The sequence below is a fragment of the Myxine glutinosa genome, chromosome 11 (genome assembly GCF_964187855.1).
Source record: "Myxine glutinosa chromosome 11, kmMyxGlut1.1, whole genome shotgun sequence".
In the NCBI taxonomy this organism is placed as follows: Eukaryota; Metazoa; Chordata; class Myxini; order Myxiniformes; family Myxinidae; genus Myxine; species Myxine glutinosa.
Genome location: NC_136271.1, coordinates 130072501 through 130092460, shown reverse-complemented (window position 1 = coordinate 130092460; position 19960 = coordinate 130072501). Strand labels below are relative to the sequence as shown.

At 47.9% G+C, this 19960-nt stretch overlaps 1 protein-coding gene across 2 annotated transcripts in view; it reads left to right on the top strand.

Annotated features, from left to right (window-relative positions):
- Positions 1–19960, top strand: part of HSPG2 (heparan sulfate proteoglycan 2) — a 411257-nt gene that overhangs the window by 38065 nt on the left and 353232 nt on the right. For both annotated transcript variants that reach the window (XM_068131082.2, XM_078787133.1), the window contains exon 3: positions 8339–8401. In XM_068131082.2, the coding sequence (XP_067987183.2) occupies positions 8339–8401 (63 nt within the window). The remainder of the gene's footprint in view (positions 1–8338; positions 8402–19960) is intronic.

The window sequence follows — 19960 nt, the reverse complement described above, 5'->3', positions numbered from 1 at the left end:
AGAACCTGCCAATATCCCTAACTTATTGTGAGTAGTGTATGTATGTATGTATGTATGTATGTATGTATGTATGTGTATGTATGTATGTATGTATGTGTGTATGTATGTATGTATGTATGTGTATGTATGTATTAAGATAAGGTTTCCACGTTTCCTGTTACGGACCGCGGATTAGGATGTTATTTACCGAGCGGTGGTATTACCGCGGCCGAACAGTTGCTCCCCTTTTCTTCCCTTACACTCACCCGATTCACCCAGACGTTGGCCAAATCGCGCTATGCTAAATCAATGATGGAAAGGACACGACGACTGGGAAAGAGGAAACGACGCAAGGGGTACAGTTCTCAAGACCTCCGGAGGAGGGTACAATTACAGTGGTGGAGAAAAGGGGGTAGATTACAAGGCAGAGTGAGGTAAAGACACAGAAGAGATGGGCACTTAAATACCGTCTTATCTTAGCCCAGACAGACCACGGACAAACGGACAAGGTAGACTTACACAGGGATTGATGGCAGGAAGGGACAGGTAGGTCGATAGCACAAGGTGCACCTTGGCTCGGGGACAGGATAAAGCACGGTCCAAAAGATGCAGGGAGGCCTCACAGCGCTCGGAGGTGGTCTTGCTTGCTCCAAGCTCAGCGCGCATCTGACGTCACCTCCCTCTCACTGCGCATGCTCAGCGGGGAGTGACACGCCCTCGGCTGGTTGGTTCCGCCCCACTGGGGCCGGTCCGCCGCTTCCATTGGGTGCGGGGGTTACCGGGCTCCGCCCTTGACGAGGAGCTGACAGGGAGCCCCTGTTTGGTAACCCCGTCGAGCACATGTTCGATGGCGGCTCGTTGTTGTTGTTGTTGTTGTTGCTGAACTGTGAGGAAGAGCTGCGGGGAGGTATTGGGAGGTCCTAAACTTCCTAACGGTGCCATACAATCACATTCTGGTGCAACGAAGGGTCAGAATTAATGGAAACGAATCCTTAACTGACATAGACTAAGAATAACTAGCAAGATGTCCTATAGTTGTCTTACATGAGATGCGGTGAACCTGGGTGTGACATTTAATGGGGGAAATAGGGGGAGGTCGGGTCTACAGAGTGTTGTTTACAGAAAATGGGACTAGGGAATGGGGGATTGGGGAGAGTTGGGAAGTATTGAGGAAATAGGGGAATATTTACAAGCGGATATGGATGGATGCAAATCCCATATCCGCAACAGTATGTATGTATGTATGTGTATGTATGTATGTATGTATGTGTGTATGTATGTATGTATGTATGTGTATGTATGTATGTGTGTATGTATGTATGTGTGTGTAGCGACCCATGGGTCCCCCAAGCAAGACCGGCATCAGAATCTCCTTGCTCCAGCCGGTGACGTCACCGGCGGGGATCCACGGCGCCAGAGTGGCTGGTCACGTGACCGCCAAAGCGTGCCGCGTGCGGGTATAGTGAGCTACACCTGTGGATCACGTGACCACCGAAGCACGCCTCGCTTGAGAGGCGTGGCTTTCGGTTTCGGTTTCGGTTTCTGGTTTTGCTTTATAAGGCAGCCTGATAAACGGGCTTGTTAGTGTTCACGAGTTGGTTTTACGAATAAACATCTTCTCGGACGAGTTTGTGCCTTGCCATCCTTTTATCCGTATTCTGCTGGAGTCCGGACCCCTTCACTGGTGACCCCGAATTTGCAACACGGCAATGGACACCGCAGTGTCCCTCAAGCTGCCCACCTTCTGGGAAGCACATGCCACCGTCTGGTTCGCGCAGGCGGACTCCCAGTTCGCCCTGCGTGGCATCACGGAGGACGCCACCCGCTACCATTACGTGGTCGCCGCGCTCGGCTCCACGACCGCCGCCCGCTGCCTGAGCTTCCTCCAGTACCCGCCCGCTGACGGCAAGTACGACGCCATCAAGGCACTTCTGCTGGGTGTGTTCGCCCTTTCCCCGGCTGAGCGCGCACGACGCCTGCTCGACCTACTGGAGCTCGGCGATACGCGCCCGTCCGAGCGCATGGACTACATGCTCGCGTTGCTCGGCGAGCACCCCTCGGATTTCCTGTTTCAGGAGCTCTTTCTTCGCCAGCTCCCGGCCCCGGTACGGGTCGCCCTGGCAGGTACGACCATCGTAAACCCCCGCGACCTCGCCAAGGAGGCCGACAAGATCACTTCGGCAAGCCAGCTCGCCGGAGCGGCGAGCCAGCTCGTCGGGGTGGCGGCCAGGAGCCTTCCCGCCCACCCGCCTGACGCTCGCGACACAGTCTCCTTCCCGGAGACCGCCGGGCCGGCACGACTGGCAGCGGCGACGCCGCGTCGCCCGGTCCCGACGCGTCGACCGGAGCCCCCGCCGGACCCGGCCTGGTGCCATTTCCACGCCAGGTTCGGGCGGCAGGCCCGATCATGCCGACCCCCATGCACGTTCGGCAAGTCGGGAAACGGGCGAGCCGGCGTTCCCTCCCAGCAATGAACGCCGGCCGTTCCGGAAACCTGCTGTTCATCGCGGACCGAGCCTCGGGGCGGCGCTTCCTCTGCGACGCCGGCGCCCAGCTGAGCGTCATTTCCGCTTCGGCGGAGGACAGGCGGGCCGCCTTCTGCGGCCCCCCATTGGTCGCGGCCAACGGCTCCGCCATCCGCACTTTCGGCCCACGCACCGTCGCCCTCCGCTTCGGCAGCCAGCTCTTTCACTGGGAGTTCGTGACGGCGGACATCCCCATGGTTTTGCTCGGGGCCGATTTCTTGTGCGCCCATGGGCTGCTGGTAGACGTGAAACGCCGGCGTCTCGTCAACGCCGAGACTTTCAGCTCCCTGGCGTGCGCCTTGAGCCGGGCCGCACCCACCGAGTTTTCCTGCGCCCTCCCATTGGTGGACGACTTCGCACGTCTCCTCGCGGAGTTCCCGGCCCTCACGCGGCCGACGTTTTCGGCCATTGCGGTGAGGCACGGCATCGAGCATCACATCCCCACTACGGGCCCGCCGGTGAACGCTCGGGCTCGCCGTCTCGACCCCGCCAAACTCGCCGTCGCCAAGGCCGAGTTCACGGCGCTGGAGCGCCTCGGCATCGTACGGCGCTCCGGCAGCGCCTGGGCCTCGCCGTTGCACATCGTCCCGAAGCCGGGGGGCGGACGGCGGCCATGCGGCGACTACCACCGCCTCAACGACGCCACTACCCCCGACAGGTACCCCGTCCCGCACATCCAGGATTTTTCCGCCCGGTTGGCGGGGCGGACCATTTTTTCTAAAGTGGACCTGATTCGGGGGTACCACCAGGTGCCCGTCCGCTCGGCCGACATCCCGAAGACGGCCGTGATCACACCTTTCGGCCTCTTCGAGTTCCTCCGGATGCCCTTCGGCCTCAAAAACGCGGCGCAGGCGTTCCAGCGCCTGATGGACGGCGTGCTGCGCGACCTGCCGTTCCTCTTCACCTACCTGGACGACATCCTTGTCGCCAGCACGTCCAGAGCCGAGCATCTCCTCCACCTCCGGACGCTCTTCGGCCGCCTCAGCGAGCACGGCTTGATTGTCAACCCGGCCAAATGTCACTTTGGTGCGGCGACGATCGACTTTTTGGGCCACCGCATCACCCGGAGCGGCGCTGTGCCACTGCCGGCCAAAGTCGAGGCCATCGCCGCTTTCCCGCGCCCCCGCTCCGTCAAGGCGCTGCAGGAGTTCCTCGGGATGGTGAACTTCTACCACCGCTTCGTGCCCCGAGCGGCGCAACTCATGCGGCCCTTGTATGCCGCCCTCCACGGCCAGCCAGCGAAGCACGACGTCGTCTGGTCCATGGACATGGACGCGGCTTTTGCCGGCGCGAAACGGGCCCTCGCCAATGCCACGCTGCTGGCCCACCCGGTACCACATGCCCCCATCGCCCTCACCACGGACGCCTCCGACTACGCCGTGGGCGCGGTCCATGAACAATGTGTGAACGGGGCCTGGCAGCCGCTCGCGTTCTTCAGCCGGCAACTCCGGCCCAACGAGCTGAAGTACAGCACGTTCGACCGCGAGCTCCTCGGGCTGTACCTGGCCGTCCGCCATTTTCGCCACCTCCTGGAGGGCCGCCCATTCACGGCCTTTGTCGACCACAAGCCATTGATTTTCGCAATGGCCAAGGTCACGGAGCCGTGGTCGGCCCTCCAGCAGCGCCACCTCTCCGCCGTGTCGGAATACACCACGGACATCCGGCACGTCACCAGGAAAGACAACACCGTGGCCGACTGCCTTTCTCGGGCCGGCGCCAACGCCGTCCACCTCGGCGTGGATTTCGCCCTGATGGCGACGGACCAGGCCACCGACGGCACGGTGCAGGCGCTCAGGGTGGCAGACACGGGCCTCCGCTTGGCTGACGTCCCCTTCGCGGGCACGGCCCTGCTTTGCGACGTCTCCCAAGGCCGACCGCGCCCTGTCGTGCCGGTCTCCTGGTGGCGCCGCATTTTCGCTTCCCTCCACGACCTCTCGCACCCAGGCCGGAAGGCGTCCCAGAAGCTGGTGTCGGCACGCTTCGTCTGGCACGGGTTGCGACGAGACGTCCGCGACTGGGCCAACGCCTGCACAGCCTGCCAGCGGGCCAAGGTCCACCGTCACACCCTGGCTCCGTTGGCTCCTTTCACCGTGCCCGAGCGGCGTTTCGACCACGTCCACGTGGACCTGGTGGGTCCCCTGCCCCCATCGCGGGGGTTCACCCACCTGCTCACCATGGTGGACAGGACCACCAGGTGGCCGGAGGCCGTGCCCCTCACCTCCACCACCACCGCCGACGTGGCGCAGGCGTTCATCGCCACCTGGGTCGCGCGCTTCGGCGCAACGGCGGACATCTTGTCCGACCGCGGCCCACAGTTCACGTCCGAACTTTGGGGCGCGGTCGCCCGCTCGTTGGGAGTCACTCTGCACCGCACCATGGCCTACCACCCCCAAGCCAACGGGTTGTGTGAGCGGTTTCACCGCTCCATGAAGGCCGCACTCATGGCCGGCCTCCAGGACGACGGGTGGGACGACCGGCTCCCGTGGGTCCTTTTGGGCCTCCGCACGGCCCCCAAGGAGGACCTCCAGGCGTCCACCGCCGAGCTGGTGTACGGCCAGACTCTCCGCGTCCCGGGCGAGTTCGTGCCCGACGCCACCAGCCCCTGGTCCGCCGCGCGCCAGCGCACGGACTTCCAGGAGGCCGTCCAACGTTTCGCCCCGGTGCCAACGTCCCGCCACGGCGACCCCCACTCCTACGTCCCCCCAGCACTCCGCACGGCGGAGTACGTCTTTGTGTGCCACGACGCGCACCGGGGGCCGCTCCGGCCACCTTACGACGGACCCTTCCGGGTCCTACGCCGGGACAACAAGTCCTTCATCGTCAGCATCGGCGGCCGGGCGGACCGGATCTCGCTGGACCGCCTCAAACCGGCCCACATGGACTTCGGCCAGCCGCCACGGCTGGCTCTGCCACTGCGGCGCGGCCGCCCCCCGTCCACTACACCCCCCGTCCGACCATCCACCAACACACCGGACCCCCCCCCCCCCTCGACCGGCCAGGGGTCGTTACGGTCGGGTCATCCGGACCCCCCTCAGGTTGACCTCCCTGGACCAAGTCCATTCTGGGGGGGCGTGTGTAGCGACCCATGGGTCCCCCAAGCAAGACCGGCATCAGAATCTCCTTGCTCCAGCCGGTGACGTCACCGGCGGGGATCCACGGCGCCAGAGTGGCTGGTCACGTGACCGCCAAAGCGTGCCGCGCGTGCGGGTATAATGAGCTACACCTGTGGATCACGTGACCACCAAAGCACGCCTCGCTTGAGAGGCGTGGCTTTCGGTTTCGGTTTCTGGTTTTGCTTTATAAGGCAGCCCGATAAACGGGCTTTTTAGTGTTCCCGAGTTGGTTTTACGAATAAACATCTTCTCGGACGAGTTTGTGCCTTTAGTGTAGCAGCATAGAAAACCTGTTGTGCATTTTGTGATACAAGCACCAAATTTGGCACAAATGTACATTAATATGTTGCGAACATTTTCAGATATTGGGCCACTTGAAATTCCGTAATTTTTTTTTTCAAATTTTTTCAAATTTCGTAATTTCAAATTTTTCGGGTGACCGTCACAATTTCGGTCTTCGAGGCCGGCCGATATAGTGGGGCGGCTTAGCCCAAATATTCAAAAGAATTGTGCATTTTGTGATACAAGCACCAAATTTGGCACAAATGTACATTAATATGTTGCGAACATTGTGTGGTCAGCAATGAAGACGAGAGTCTGAATTACATGTATGCAAAAGACCTTGTGAACCAGTCAAGCAAATACACGGGTAAGCATGAATTAAATCTAGGGCATGATATAATTTCCATGATGTTTACCTCTACACTCAATGGTGGAAGGAGGTAATGTTTTGATCCCAGCTTGTCTGTATGTCTGTTTGTCTGTTAGTCCACAAAATTCCAGACAAAGCTTGTAGTAGTGGTAGTTGTAGTGGTAGTGGTGATAACAGAAATTGTTATATAGAACTGAACTTATATTATTATTATATGCAGAAAATAACTTCATTTCTATATGCCCTGCAGTGGACAGGTTAATTGGTTTATGCACTGAAGGGGTCACCCTGGTGTGCACTGCTGTGTTCTGCCTCACTGAGTTGTTCAGGTATGATGTACTCAGCACAAGCTTCCGGTCGGCCCGGAGGTTGGGGTGCGGGGCCTGTCTCGGAACGTCAAAACAAACGGCCTGCCGGGGCCGCCCAAAAGTCGGGCGTGAGGGGCGCGTCCACTAATGGAACGCCTCTCGCTTCCCAGATCGAGGGCCACGTGGTCAGGAGAACCTCGTCCCTTCCGGTCACACTTTGCCTATCGGCCGGCCTCGAAGACCGAAATTGTGACGGTGTCACCCGAAAAATTTGAAATTACGAAATTTGAAAAAATTTGAAAAAAAAAATTACGGAATTTCAAGTGGCCCAATATCTGAAAATGTTCGCAACATATTAATGTACATTTGTGCCAAATTTGGTGCTTGTTTCACAAAATGCACAATTCTTTTGAATATTTGGGCTAAGCCGCCCCACTACTTGCCATCCTTTATTCGTATTCTGCTGGAGTCCGGACTCCTTCAGTATAAACATTGTATAAACACCATCACCAGTGATGACTCCATCGACGTTTCGTATCCGCGTCTGCAGCAAGGCAACGCGTTTCCCCCACTAACCCATGCAAATGACTTTTGTATTCTGAACAATATTTCTTGATTTCTATGTTTTTTGTATATTGTTTTGTATAATAAAAATTGTATAAGTATTATTACATATGTGTTGTTTTATTACGAAAAAGTATCTTTTAAAAAAATTGATCGAGTTTCACTCGTCACCCGACACACATCCAAGATGGCGGCCACCACGCTCGCGCTGGAAGATAGGTAATACACGGTCTCACTTAGCACACGGTCGATTTTCCTGGCTGCCATGGATCGCATATTTACGGGTTCCGTGTGTGTGTGTACGTATGTATGTACGTGTGTATGTATGTACGTGTGTGTGTATGTATGTATGTATGTATGTATGTACGTGTGTATGTATGTATGTATGTATGTACGTGTGTATGTATCTGTGTGTATGTATGTATGTATGTATGTATGTACGTGTGTATGTATGTATGTGTGTATGTATCTATGTATGCACATCTGAAAATCATTGTGTTTCCCAACCACCTCACTTATTGTGTGACATGTGACACACTAGTGTGTTATCCCACTTTCCAAAAATGAGGTGTGAAAAGGCCTAATCTGTCCTCTTTATTCAATCACTGACTTCACTTCATTGTCTCCATACATTGACTTGAACCAGCTGAGGATGTCCCAAACACCTCACTCGACAAAAGGCTTTGGTTCAGAAACAGAATTTCAGTGTTTGTTAGTGTAATGCCTTCTGTTCATGTACCGGAAGTACATTAACGTTCTCGTAAATTTGGTTTAATATTATATTATTCCCTCAAGGTTAAAATATGTTTTAAATTTAATTTTCTGAAGTCCAAAAACTTTGATTTGTTGATATTAAAAAAAAGAAAAAAAAAGTGCAACAACAAACGATTCAAGAGTCAGTAATCCATAATCGTTTGATTGCATTTCTTCACTGTGGGGTCTTATTTTTACGACATATTCACAAAAGGCAAAACCTTGGTTGCTCACCCTCACCCTCACCCTCACCCTCACCCATCAATGATTGCACCACCCGTATATTTCACTTCTTGCGGATGTTTGCGATGGGAATTGTAATGCTGCCGATAAAAGGCATCACCACCGATACATACGTATATGCTTACCTCAAACAAACAAAATGTCTGTGATGAAACAGGCGCAGTTCCCTTGGGATATCGTTACCTGCTTCTTCTTTCACAGAACCGAGTGGTGAAGGCAGTGGGGTTGTGACGTCACGTTCTCCGAACATCAATGATATTGCCGGTAAGCTGGTGGCCCAGTTTGTGTCTCATAAGCATGCAGCGCTCTTTGGGCCTCGTTCTCTGTTTCATTGACACTTTCCTTATGCCAGCGCAGAATCTCTCGCGCACACTCGAATTATATGAGGTTACCAAAATGTTCACTATTTATTCTACCTGCTTGTTTGAATGCCAATTCCATAAAGGCTTGCCTGGTGCATGGGAAGGAAGGAAGGAAGGGATTCCATAATACAATGTTTTGCTATTTCCTCTAATCTCACAGGTTTGCACGTCCCTTCCTTCCCTCCATTATGCTCCTTCGAGCTTGATCAATTCTGTCTAACCTGCAGACAAAGCTCTATATCTGTGTGATGAGAGACCGTTGTGGATTGTACGTAATCTTTACAATTTGTCGCCATCGGCCTTTTCCCCAGATGGGTCTGTTTGAGATTTTCGTCTGTGTTTCATGTTGACCTTTTGCTAATGTGTTCGCACATGTTTGGGTTTTGCCGTGGTGAGATCTGAGAGAGGGAAAAAGAGACTGCAGTCAAGTGGAGACAAACATCAGGAAGAGGACGTAGCTTTGAAGGGCAATTTGCTTTGACTTTGGCCTTTGTCTGGAAGCCTCCAGTTATCTTTCGATCCTTTGATTCTGATTCCGGATGGAAACTGGCTCGCTTGGCAAAGCAGGAATCGCAAGGACATGAAGAGGCACTTGCACCTGTTAACATGTGAATGTCATCGAGTCCAAACTTCCTTTGGCCATCTATTTATTACATTTGAAAACATCCTCCCTCCTTACCTACAGTGGATATGCAAGTCTCGTATAAGTTTCCTTTCACAACCACTTATGGACAGCCATTTGAGTGCTTAATAATCCAAAATGCATTTATTTATTTTTAAATTTGGATTGTGGATTGGCTCGATAGGCTTCCTCTACACAAGCTGGATTGGCCAATAAAAGGCAGCGTACCCAGATCCCAGGAATCTCCGATAATACCACAGTGCAACCTTAATTGTAACCAGAAAGCAAATGCTTGCGCTAAAAGGATGAGGAATGAGCTTATGATGAATAATAGAAAGAGGAATTCAGGAAATGGAATGAAAGCCAAAAAAATGAGAGAAAAATAAACAAAACCCATTTTTGGACAACTCCTTCGTATTTGTCACCATGACTTTCTCAGCATTATATATGGCCTTTGATTGTGGCATTGTTCACACGTATCGATACATCGAGCTTTATTCATTAGGAACAGTATGGAATACGACTCCATCGTATTTGTTAGAAAGTAGAACTCGTTCCCCATAAAGATATAAAATGCTTACAATTGGTCAAAATAGACAATTGGTTTCTAATCATTTGTGTGATGAACAATTGGAAATGAGGACTCCACTGTTGACATTTGTTTGAACTTTGAAGGGATTTATGTGTTAGGAGATATTCTGGGAATATGGAATAGATGTGTTGCACGATCTAATTATTATTCTAACTAATCATTATTATATTATTAATTATTATACTAATTATTATTATTATTATTATTATATTATTAATGTTATATTATTATTATAATATATTATTAATTACTATAATATATTATTAATATATTATTAATGTTATATTATTATATATTATATTGTTAACTAATTATTATTATATTATTAATGTTAGCTCTTTCATGAGCCTCGATCTTGTATACAAAAATAATAATAATAATAATTATTATTCTCTGTAGCTTAAATGCGTCTCACTTTCAGCGCCTTTTGGGTTTTGTGCCCATCTTCCTTTTCTGGGTTTTTGATTGAAGTACCTGTACTTTGATTCCTTCATTCCTTGATTCCAAAGCCATTCTGTTGATTGTATTTTGTATGCCTCTTGTTAATGTTAAATTAATCAATGTGAGGTGTTAATGTGTCCATTTCTGTACCTGTAAGTCTTGTACTTTGTATATTTGCCATTGTGTTACTTGGTCAGGTGATACAGGAGCTTGAAGTTGATATGCCTATCCTACCTGTCTACTTTCTTCTGCTGTCTCTTGCTCTTCAAGATTCCTATCTTCACTCTGCCCGCCTTCTCACTCCGATGCTTTGCCTTGCAGTTATACCTGCCTCAAGAAATGACAAAATGTCCCCCTGGTTCATTGCAGTGTAGTCGTTGCAGTCTCCAGACCCACTTCCTTCTCTTTCTCTGTTCCTATCCACTGTCTTCTCCTGCATTCTTCCTTCTGTCTTTATAACCACACTCTCTCCCATGATAACTCCTCTTTTCTGCTGGTCAAACGTTATTGACAAAGTTTTCTTTATTAATTCTATATTTCACACATTATTTATGTGTAATCTTCATTCTACCCCTCTACATGATGGGCAAAGGCTTCGAGGAAGGCTGCACTATGGATTTCCCAGACCCTTTCACATTCCCTCTTTATCTCTCATGGTTGCCTGCATTCTTCGCTTCTCTCACCCCTCTTCCCCCATTCCAAGCACCCCAACTGTGTCCTCACCTCTCCCAACCCCCCCACCATACATCCCACTCAGACTTCCTTGCTGTTCACAAGGAGCTGGATGCTTTGGATAGCATTTCCCTTTTGGATACCAGTTCACAAATACTTTACAGGGAAGACAAATAACACGGAGGCGACAATGAGCGAGTCATCGAGTCGGAAAAGTCATTTTTGGTTTCATTTTTCCTGCCTGACCACAACCCCTCCTAGCTGGTGATCATCCAGGCAAAGACAATGGCCCGGTTGCACAAAGCATCCTTAAGGAAAGATTTGAGGATTTACATAAATATTTCCTCAAGTTTCCCCTTAATGACATCCTTAATTTGAGGAGTGCTGCATTTTTGAATATTCCTTAAGTTTTCCATTAAAACCTTCATTAAACCCAAGAAACCCCTCCCCATCCCTATCCCCGCTCCTTAAACACAAACCTTTGAGTTTCCAAACCAAATGGCGTTCTTCATGGAAATTGGTCACAAAGAGGACGATTATTGCCGCACAAGATGTCGCAAATGTATTTTCAGAGACCGCCTCAACTCGCTTGATGTCTTTGATGAAGAACACTTGTACCAAGCATTTTGGTTTGACAGTAGAGGGATCTACTGGCTGACGAATCTATTGCACAAAGATCTTGTCCATCCTATCCAGAGGAATTTTGCCCTACCAGTTGTGCTACAAGTTTGTATTTTTTTTGAGATTCCTGGCTTGTGGAAGCTTCCAGGCTGTGATCGCAAATACCATCAACGTCCACAAATCGACGGTTTGCCACGTCATCCACTGGACGACGGAAATCCTTGTTCACTGCGTTAAAGAGTTTGTCAACTTCCTGGACAAGAAGTGTTCCCACCGAGTGAATTGGGTTTCTTCTCCAAGCGTGGCTTCCGGGTGTGATCGGTGTCATCGACTGCATGCACTTCTGTATACAAGCACCTCACGAACACGAGATAGCCGACATCAACCGCAAACAGGAAATTAGAGCAGTCTCCCTTGACATATCACGTGCCTTCGATACGGTCTGGCACCCCGCTCTGCTCACCAAACTCTCCTCTTTTGGTATCAATGGAAATCTCCACGCATGGCTGGCGGACTTCCTCTCTAGTCGTAGTCAACGTGTGGCCCTGAATGGGTTTCTCTCATCTCCTCTTCCTGTTCAGGCTGGAGTTCCACAAGGCAGTGTTCTGGGCCCTGTGCTTTTTCTGGTCTTCATCAATGATCTCTCTGACTCTCTTGAAAATCCTCTGTATCTCTTTGCTGATGACTCTACTCTCTGTCGCTCCATTCTTCATCCCTCAGATCGGCAGTCTGCTGCCTCCTCACTCTCTGCAGACCTGGACAAAATCACAGACTGGGCAAACAAGTGGAACATGTCTTTCAATCCTGACAAATCTCACAATCTTACGATGTCTCTCCGAAAAGACCGACTGGACAACCCTCCCATCCACTTTCTGAATAATCCTCTCCAAGAAGTTCTGTCACTCAAGCTTTTGGGTCTCACTATCTGCCATGATCTTTCCTGGGAAAACCACATTTCAAATCTGGCCTCCAAAGCCAGTCGCCGACTGGGCATCCTCCGTCGTGCAAAGTCCTTCCTTGGCACACCTGAGCTCCTCACCACATACAAGGCTTTCATCCGCAGCTCAATGGAATACTGCTCTCCCCTCTGGGCTGGTGCTCCTGCCTCACACCTAGCTCGTCTTCACGCTGTTGAAACCAAAGCATTCAGAATCATTGGAATCTCCCGCGATGAAGCTAACTCCAAGGGCCTCTCACTCACTCACCGCAGGCAGGTTGGTGGTCTTTCCATCTTCTACCGACTTCTCTCTGGGCTCTGTCCCGCAAATATTCCTACAGGTCGCACAAGATCTGCCTGCAACCCTCTTATGGTCAAACTGCCAAAATCAAGACTTTCTGCTCACCTTCACTCCTTCATTCCTCTCTTCTCCCGCCTCTGGAACAAACTCCCTCACTCTCTTCAATCCCACTCCACCCTCCAGGTCTTTAAAACTGCTGTTCACCACCATCTCTTATCTTCCCCCATCCAAAACCTTGATCTTTTCTACCCCCGCTAATTTCACCCCAATTCCACTTTTTTGAAATACCAACTTCTGTCCTGGAAATCCTTGGTGTCCTTGTGTTTTATACTTCTCCCTCCACCCCCCCCCCCCTTCCCACGCCTCCTCCCCCCAAGCCCTCTCCCTTCCACACATCTCCCTGCTCTCAAATGTTGTGTTTGTGTGCTTCTCCTTCTCTCCCCATCTTGTTTTCCGCTCCCTCTTTTTGTGTGTTTTGTTTGTCTGGTTGATTTGTTTGTGAAGTAAATGTTAGCTCTTTCACGAGCCTCGATTCAGTATACAACAACAACAACAACAACAACAACCAAAAAAAAAAAAGAAAAAAAAAAGGGACTTCACTCCATCAATGTGCGGTGCATATGCGACCATGAGATGCCAATTATCAACAAGGTTGCCAAACACCCTGGAGCTGTGCATGATTCTCGGATCTGGCACGAGTCTGCTCTACACTGCCAAATTGAACAGTCACAGCATAATGGACTGATTAATTTTATCGGTGATTGTGGCTATCCATGCTAACCATGGTTGATGACCTCGCTCGCTCATCGCAATGATTGAGCAGAAAAGCGGTACAATGGCACCCTCACTCAAACCATGATGATCATAGAGAGGACATTTGGAGCCATGAAAAGAAGGTTCAACTGCCTCCACGACGGATTACGTCTATCGCCGCAAAGGTCATGTCGTTTCCTTATAACAGCTGTGGTTCTGCATAACATCTCTTGGAGACGTGAGCTACCAGACTTCCCGGGAGAAAATGAGCTCCAAGTACCAGTTGAGGATTACCGATAAATGATGGGCCAAAACGGTGCAGAGCGACACCAGAGGCTGATAGAACAATACTTCCGCAATTGAAAAAGGATTGGACATTGCGAAACATGCTATGAGCGGCGGTACAGTGATTTGGATAATATTTTCACTCTTTCATAACATCGAGAATATTTTGCTTGTTGTTTCATGTCTCACTTTTATAATTTCACACTTGCACCATTCTTGGAAAGATTCCAAACATATACTGCACATATTAACGCATTAAAGATAAAATGCTCAATGAGAAACGAATGAATTTTATGATAGAATAATTTTATTCCTCCTTCATCCAGAAGCACGTGTGCCCCATTTAGCGATCAACAAGCGATTATGTCGCAATATAACATCGCGTCATTTATAATGTGTTCATTTTAACAATCATACAAGTCGATTGCAAGCAATGTCTGAACATATTGGGGAACTCATTCCTGAACGAAGAACCATTTGCTTTCTCATCGCTGCTTCTTCAGCGTCAAAATTTCTTTCTGAAGGGTCGTAGTCTCCATTTCTAGTTGCCTTTTTTTTTTACCTTATCTTCCAAATTTTTTTTGCAGCGTAGCCCATAGGGCAAAGCCATCTATAACAGTGTTTGTCCATCTGTATGTATGTATGTGTGTCCCCTCAAACGTATACCAATCAGAGCTGAGGATCTGGTCACATGACAGGGTGATATGATTACGTCTCATGTCATTACGGCGATACGGCGGCTGACTCCGCACACCGCCATTTTGATTCCAATTTTGTTCAGGCCGAACATATCGTCGAACCTGTCATATATCACAACCGTCATGATCTACCTTGACGTTTTTCATTTAGTGTGAAACACAAACAAACCGATTGTTAAAATGATCATCATATATTGAAAGCATCGGCGCTACGTCTATTGCAACAAAACGGTACATATAGGCCTTAGGCTTTACGCCTACCCTCCGGACCACTTCGGGCAAATTAAGCCCAGGTTTCTTAATACAGTCGTGTATCGTTTCAGTAGTATTGTTTTCATAATAGTAATAATAATAATATAGTAAATATGGCCATAACACTTTAATCCCAATGTCATGAATACAAAGTTAATGGATTGAAGTGGTGTATGGCTCATGATTCCATGATAAGCGGTGTACAGACTAACAACCGCGGAAGTAAGGAATTTGCCTCGGTTTTTTGATAGCATGTTATTAACCCAACCCATGTGGGGTATATAGATTACAGTAGTTCTTCGCTCAGTTCTGTAAGTAAAACTTACCTCACGGATGTCTGGATTCCTCCAAATTTCTTTGTTTAATGTTATAAACAGCATTAGCGACTGTTTAAAAAGCTAATCATATGTGTTTGTGGTTAATAATATTTTACAAGCCCGGCTACGCCGCTGTTAGATTTTCGGTCTTGTTTGTAATACAAAGACCTCTTTCAGTAAGAGCAATTGCTCTTTCTGTATCAGAAGAACCTCCCTTTGAAGATCTAGGACCGGCGTTTTTTGCACATTTTGAGTCTGATCGCAGGATGCTTCGGAGGAAAAGATGTTCACCTCCAACGTTTGGCTATCAGCTGGGTGGTTGGTCACGGAGATGTCTGGCATGACTTGGTGGTTGTTGGTCAGTCCACGGGCTCTTTTGAATGACTGCATTCTGTTTTTTGAGAAATGTGGCTTTTCTCAGGCTTGAAAATGAAAAATGTATAAAAGCTGAGGAACGTTGGGATGAGAAATATAATAGTTGAATTTGGGTAAAATATTGACGTGTAGTACAATCCATGCAAGCGGAATGTATATATACTATTGGTGACATTCATAATGATTCATCTGTACGACAATCATCATCTGCAGTGTCGCAGTCGCCAAGGATCCCGACCAATGTTGCTTCTTTGAATTTCCATTGAACAGATTGGCCTGCCGAGCTGCCAGAGAGGAAAAATCCTTGCAATGTAATGAGGTAGTTTCTGGCTGTGTTAATGAGGACATCTTTAACCTAAACTGATAATTTTCTCCATACAGTGCTTGAGGCTGATAATGCGCCACATGGTGATACTTCAATACCTTTGCTTTGCTTATGCCGTAGATGTAGTTTGAGTCATCTTTCCCTGTGAATGAATCGAGAAAAGGCTGCAGAGCAGTCTTGGGGTCCAAGCAACTTTGCTAGTTCATGAACTGGATCAGTGGACCTCTTAATGTAGTTTTCAATACCGTCCAAGAAAGTACATGCATAGTGAAGTGTCATGACACTTATGTGAGTGTCACTGCTGCCCACCACAACATGTTGAACACCATACACAGCATGTCGAATAATCCGTGTGTCACATGCCTCGTGATTTGATACCAGCTCCGGAATGACCACACAGTCAGGCCATGTAACACGATAGCTCTTATTTTCATTGCGAAAACTTTCAGAACAATATAGATGAGCACCATTCAACAGCTTCGATGCATCAGGAATTTCCCAAGAGAGACCTTCTCTTTCTACCGTCGGCGTGGTCATATCTTTCTCCCGGGAAGTGTATTGTGGTGCAACTGTCTGGTTGGAACCAGGGCCTCATGGCGGTATCGTCTACCTGGACCTTCGTGAATTTTTTTCTCAGAAAGTAAAGCAAATGTAGAGTTAAATATTCTGGATGGAATCATATTGGTTTCTGGAGGCTCTTTTCAAGTTCAACAAGTTTGTGAACTTTTGCTTATTTATGAAGGATTTTGGCAGCTTGCCTTAAAGACCTGTCTACCTTTCATCAGCATATATCACCAATGCTTTTAATTTTTATATTTTTTTGAAGAATTGAAAGCATTGGTGATTTTATTATTCAACAAAGCCCCCCACAGTTATGTCAGAAGAAAATACGGAATCACTTCCTCCTTTTGGCCAGAAAGTTATTTGGTCCCCAAACCGTGACTGTTATTACCTCCGCCACAAAAGGTTGATGGAGGTTATGTTTTCACCCGTTTGTTTGTTTGTCTGTTTGTCTGTGAACAAGATATCTCAAAAAGTTTTGGACGGATTCGGACGAAATTTGGCGGCGAGGTAGCGTATGTGACAAGAACAAGCCGATTAGATTTTGGTTCAGGTCCGAATCCAGATCCGGCCTATCATTGGGATACCAAACAAACTGTTCAGCCTGGCGGAGGTGTGCACTCTACCGAGTGCCATTCTAGTTTCTTATTAATTAGTCGTGTTGATCTGTATGTATGTGTGCTTCTTCTTTTCCAATAGCTCTCTATACCTATCACACATAGCAGACAGGTAGGTACACCACAGTTTGTTTGTTTTTCACAAGAAAAGATTCTGGAATTCATCTGTAAGAGCCGCAAATGCTTCATTTCTTTCCTTGTGGTCACTCGGCCTATTCTGCAATTTGGATATTTTATTCATGCAGGCATTCATACAAATCATGTGGTACAGTATGTCACATCCATTGCCACAAGTTCAATTGGTGCACCTGGAAAACCTTGTACATTTTATCAATCATGTCTCTCTCATCAAGTTCCTGAACTTTTCTTACCAACGTGGAACCACGACATTGGGTCATTGCCAAGCTTCCCTTCTTATGCTTAGGAAAATGTTGTTCACAAATAATGCACTGAGTAATCTGACCATATTCAAGAAGAGCAAGAATTGCTTTGCAATACATGTCCCCAACCGATGTGATATTTTCTAACTCCAAAAAGGGAATAACTCTGTGTAAAATTGATGAAATGCCCTGAAAATCGAGGTTATTCGAACTTGTCATAATAAAGCCATGGACCAAGTTCCGGTTGAATATGTTGAAGGGTAAGGGGAGGAAAAAGTGTGAAAAACCACAGGTGGGACGGACAGAAGGAGGAACAGATGGACAGACAGACAGACAGACGGAGAGCAAACCTATCATCCCCTCCGGTGAAATTGGTAGGGGATTAATAAGGCAATTCTCCGCATGTATGTGTATGGACATCTGAAAATCATACAAAAAAACAGGGCTGGTCCGACCGATCTCCAACAAATTTTACACACATGTTGGCAGTAACCAGGGTCAGGTCATAGGCACAAGGAAACCAAATCTTCCCCCTTCCTCCCCCATCGAGGGTGGCAGGAGACTGCTGGCAGATTTTGTTCTATCTCCACTAAATTTTGCATACATGTGAGTCACACACATTTGAAACGGTTACCCTCTGGATTACGATTCAGGAAGGTGTGGAGTTTGAAAAAATAAAACAGGGCATCATGTTGGGCAATAGCATGATGTGTCCGCAAAACCCCAGAATCGGCCTTGTGCCCCCTGACCACATTAGATAAACTCTTTCACCTGCAACTAATCTTGCCATACTCTTGTGCATGCATGCATTCTCGTACAGGTGTTTCCCCTTCATCACGCCTTTGTCTGTTGATCCCTTGCCATCTATTGTTCTGTTCTTTCCTGAACCTTGGAAGCTTACTACCTTCATAGTGCTTGAAAGTTTGATCGATTTTGTTGTGTTGATGAAAACTCAAAACTATATTTCTGGCGTTGGATCCTCCAATGTCAGCAACCTGCATTGCATTTAAAATAAAATTAAAAAGTGTTTCTCCATACTAAAGAGCATGGGGGTCCTCGTAATACGCCCAAGCTGTTGTGGTCGGCTATGTGCATCCATATATATGAATTAATGGATACTGGCATGGCTAGAGTTTGACTCTTCACTCTTACTATTACAATAGCACTATCTGTCTCCTCCTAACAAAGAGCCGAGTGTGCAGAACTCTATCTGCTCATCTTTCTATGCTGTAAGCATTGCGTAGCGTACTACTTCCTATATCCCGATGGCACAGATGAAGTTGTGTGAACAACCATGGATTCATTCCTCTTGTCCCAACAGCCTCGATTGAGCTCTTGGCCTGGAATTTGCTATTATGACACGGCCTACAGTTCTTCATATCGACTGACATTTTCAACTGGCGAATCCCTTGAAACAAGAATAGAAACCATTGTGTGTATATGTTTACGTTTCGTCTTTTACTTGCTGTCGGCATACTTTGTAAAGACGTTATGAAAGCAAATGTGTTCTTCAACACAGCAAGCGAAAAGGCGTTTCCCAATTCCTTGGCTGAGGCTTCCATCATGCACATTAATAAAATAGATTTCATCACTTGAAGTGTTCAAGTACAAAACGTTTAGCCAATGCTAACACAGTTATTTATATTTGAGCGGTGTCTGGAATAAACCACACTTTAATTTTTTTTCTTGTATACTATGTCGTGGCTTGTATGACAGCTAACACATAGAACATATAATAACAAGAAATAGCAATCAGAGATTTCAAACCATCGCCAGGATTTATTTTCAGTGGTTTTTATGGCTTTTATGTTAAAACAAATATGGCGTCCTAACCACGTGACCGATGACGTCATTTTTTTTCTTAAACTAATTTATTCGTAGATTATGCTCAATAAATTTCATCTTGATCGGATGAAGTTTTGCGCTTGTCGAATTATGACGTCATAATTGAGGGACCTATGACATCATCATTAACATATTTTATTCCCCATGGAGAGTTCTTTACAATGAGCCATGTCTCAATTTTTTAAGTTCAGCGCTTTCGGAGATATAGAGGTGCAAAGTTTTTCGGTTTTTCCAAGATGGCGGCCGAACCACGTGACCGATGACGTTATCATTTTTTTTTCTCCACCAGTTTATGCCAACATGGCGCCCAAGAAATTGCATCTTGATTGGATGACGTTTTGTACTTGTTGGGCCGAGAGAGTTAAAAATTGGGCACAGTCTATTCCAGGGCAAGACAAATATGTGTGTAAAGTTTGGTGATTCTATGTGCAACGGTGTAGATGTAGTACTGCGCACAAACAAACAGACAGACAGACAGACAGACAGACAAACCAACCAACATACTTGCCGGAATCTTTTCCGGCAAGTAACAAACAAACAGACAGGGGTGAAAACATAACCTCCATCCATCTTCGGTGGCGGAGGTAATGAAAGAGATTTGATTCCTGTACTAGTGGCTCGCAGCAGCGGTGATAGGCGCTCCTTCAGCAATTTTAACTTGGTGCAGACATCTCTTCCTGTATGAGGAATGTCTTGTTTTGGCCTGTCTAACATTGCTTATCTTACATACAGCCTAATGTCTTGAAGAAGCCTTTATGTATAGATGCCCTCGCTTACACGTGTGATCCAGAAGTGGCAAGCTTATCCTCAGGTGACCAAGCTTATGAATCTCTCTAATACATATGAAGTGGCCAAAACAGATCCTTT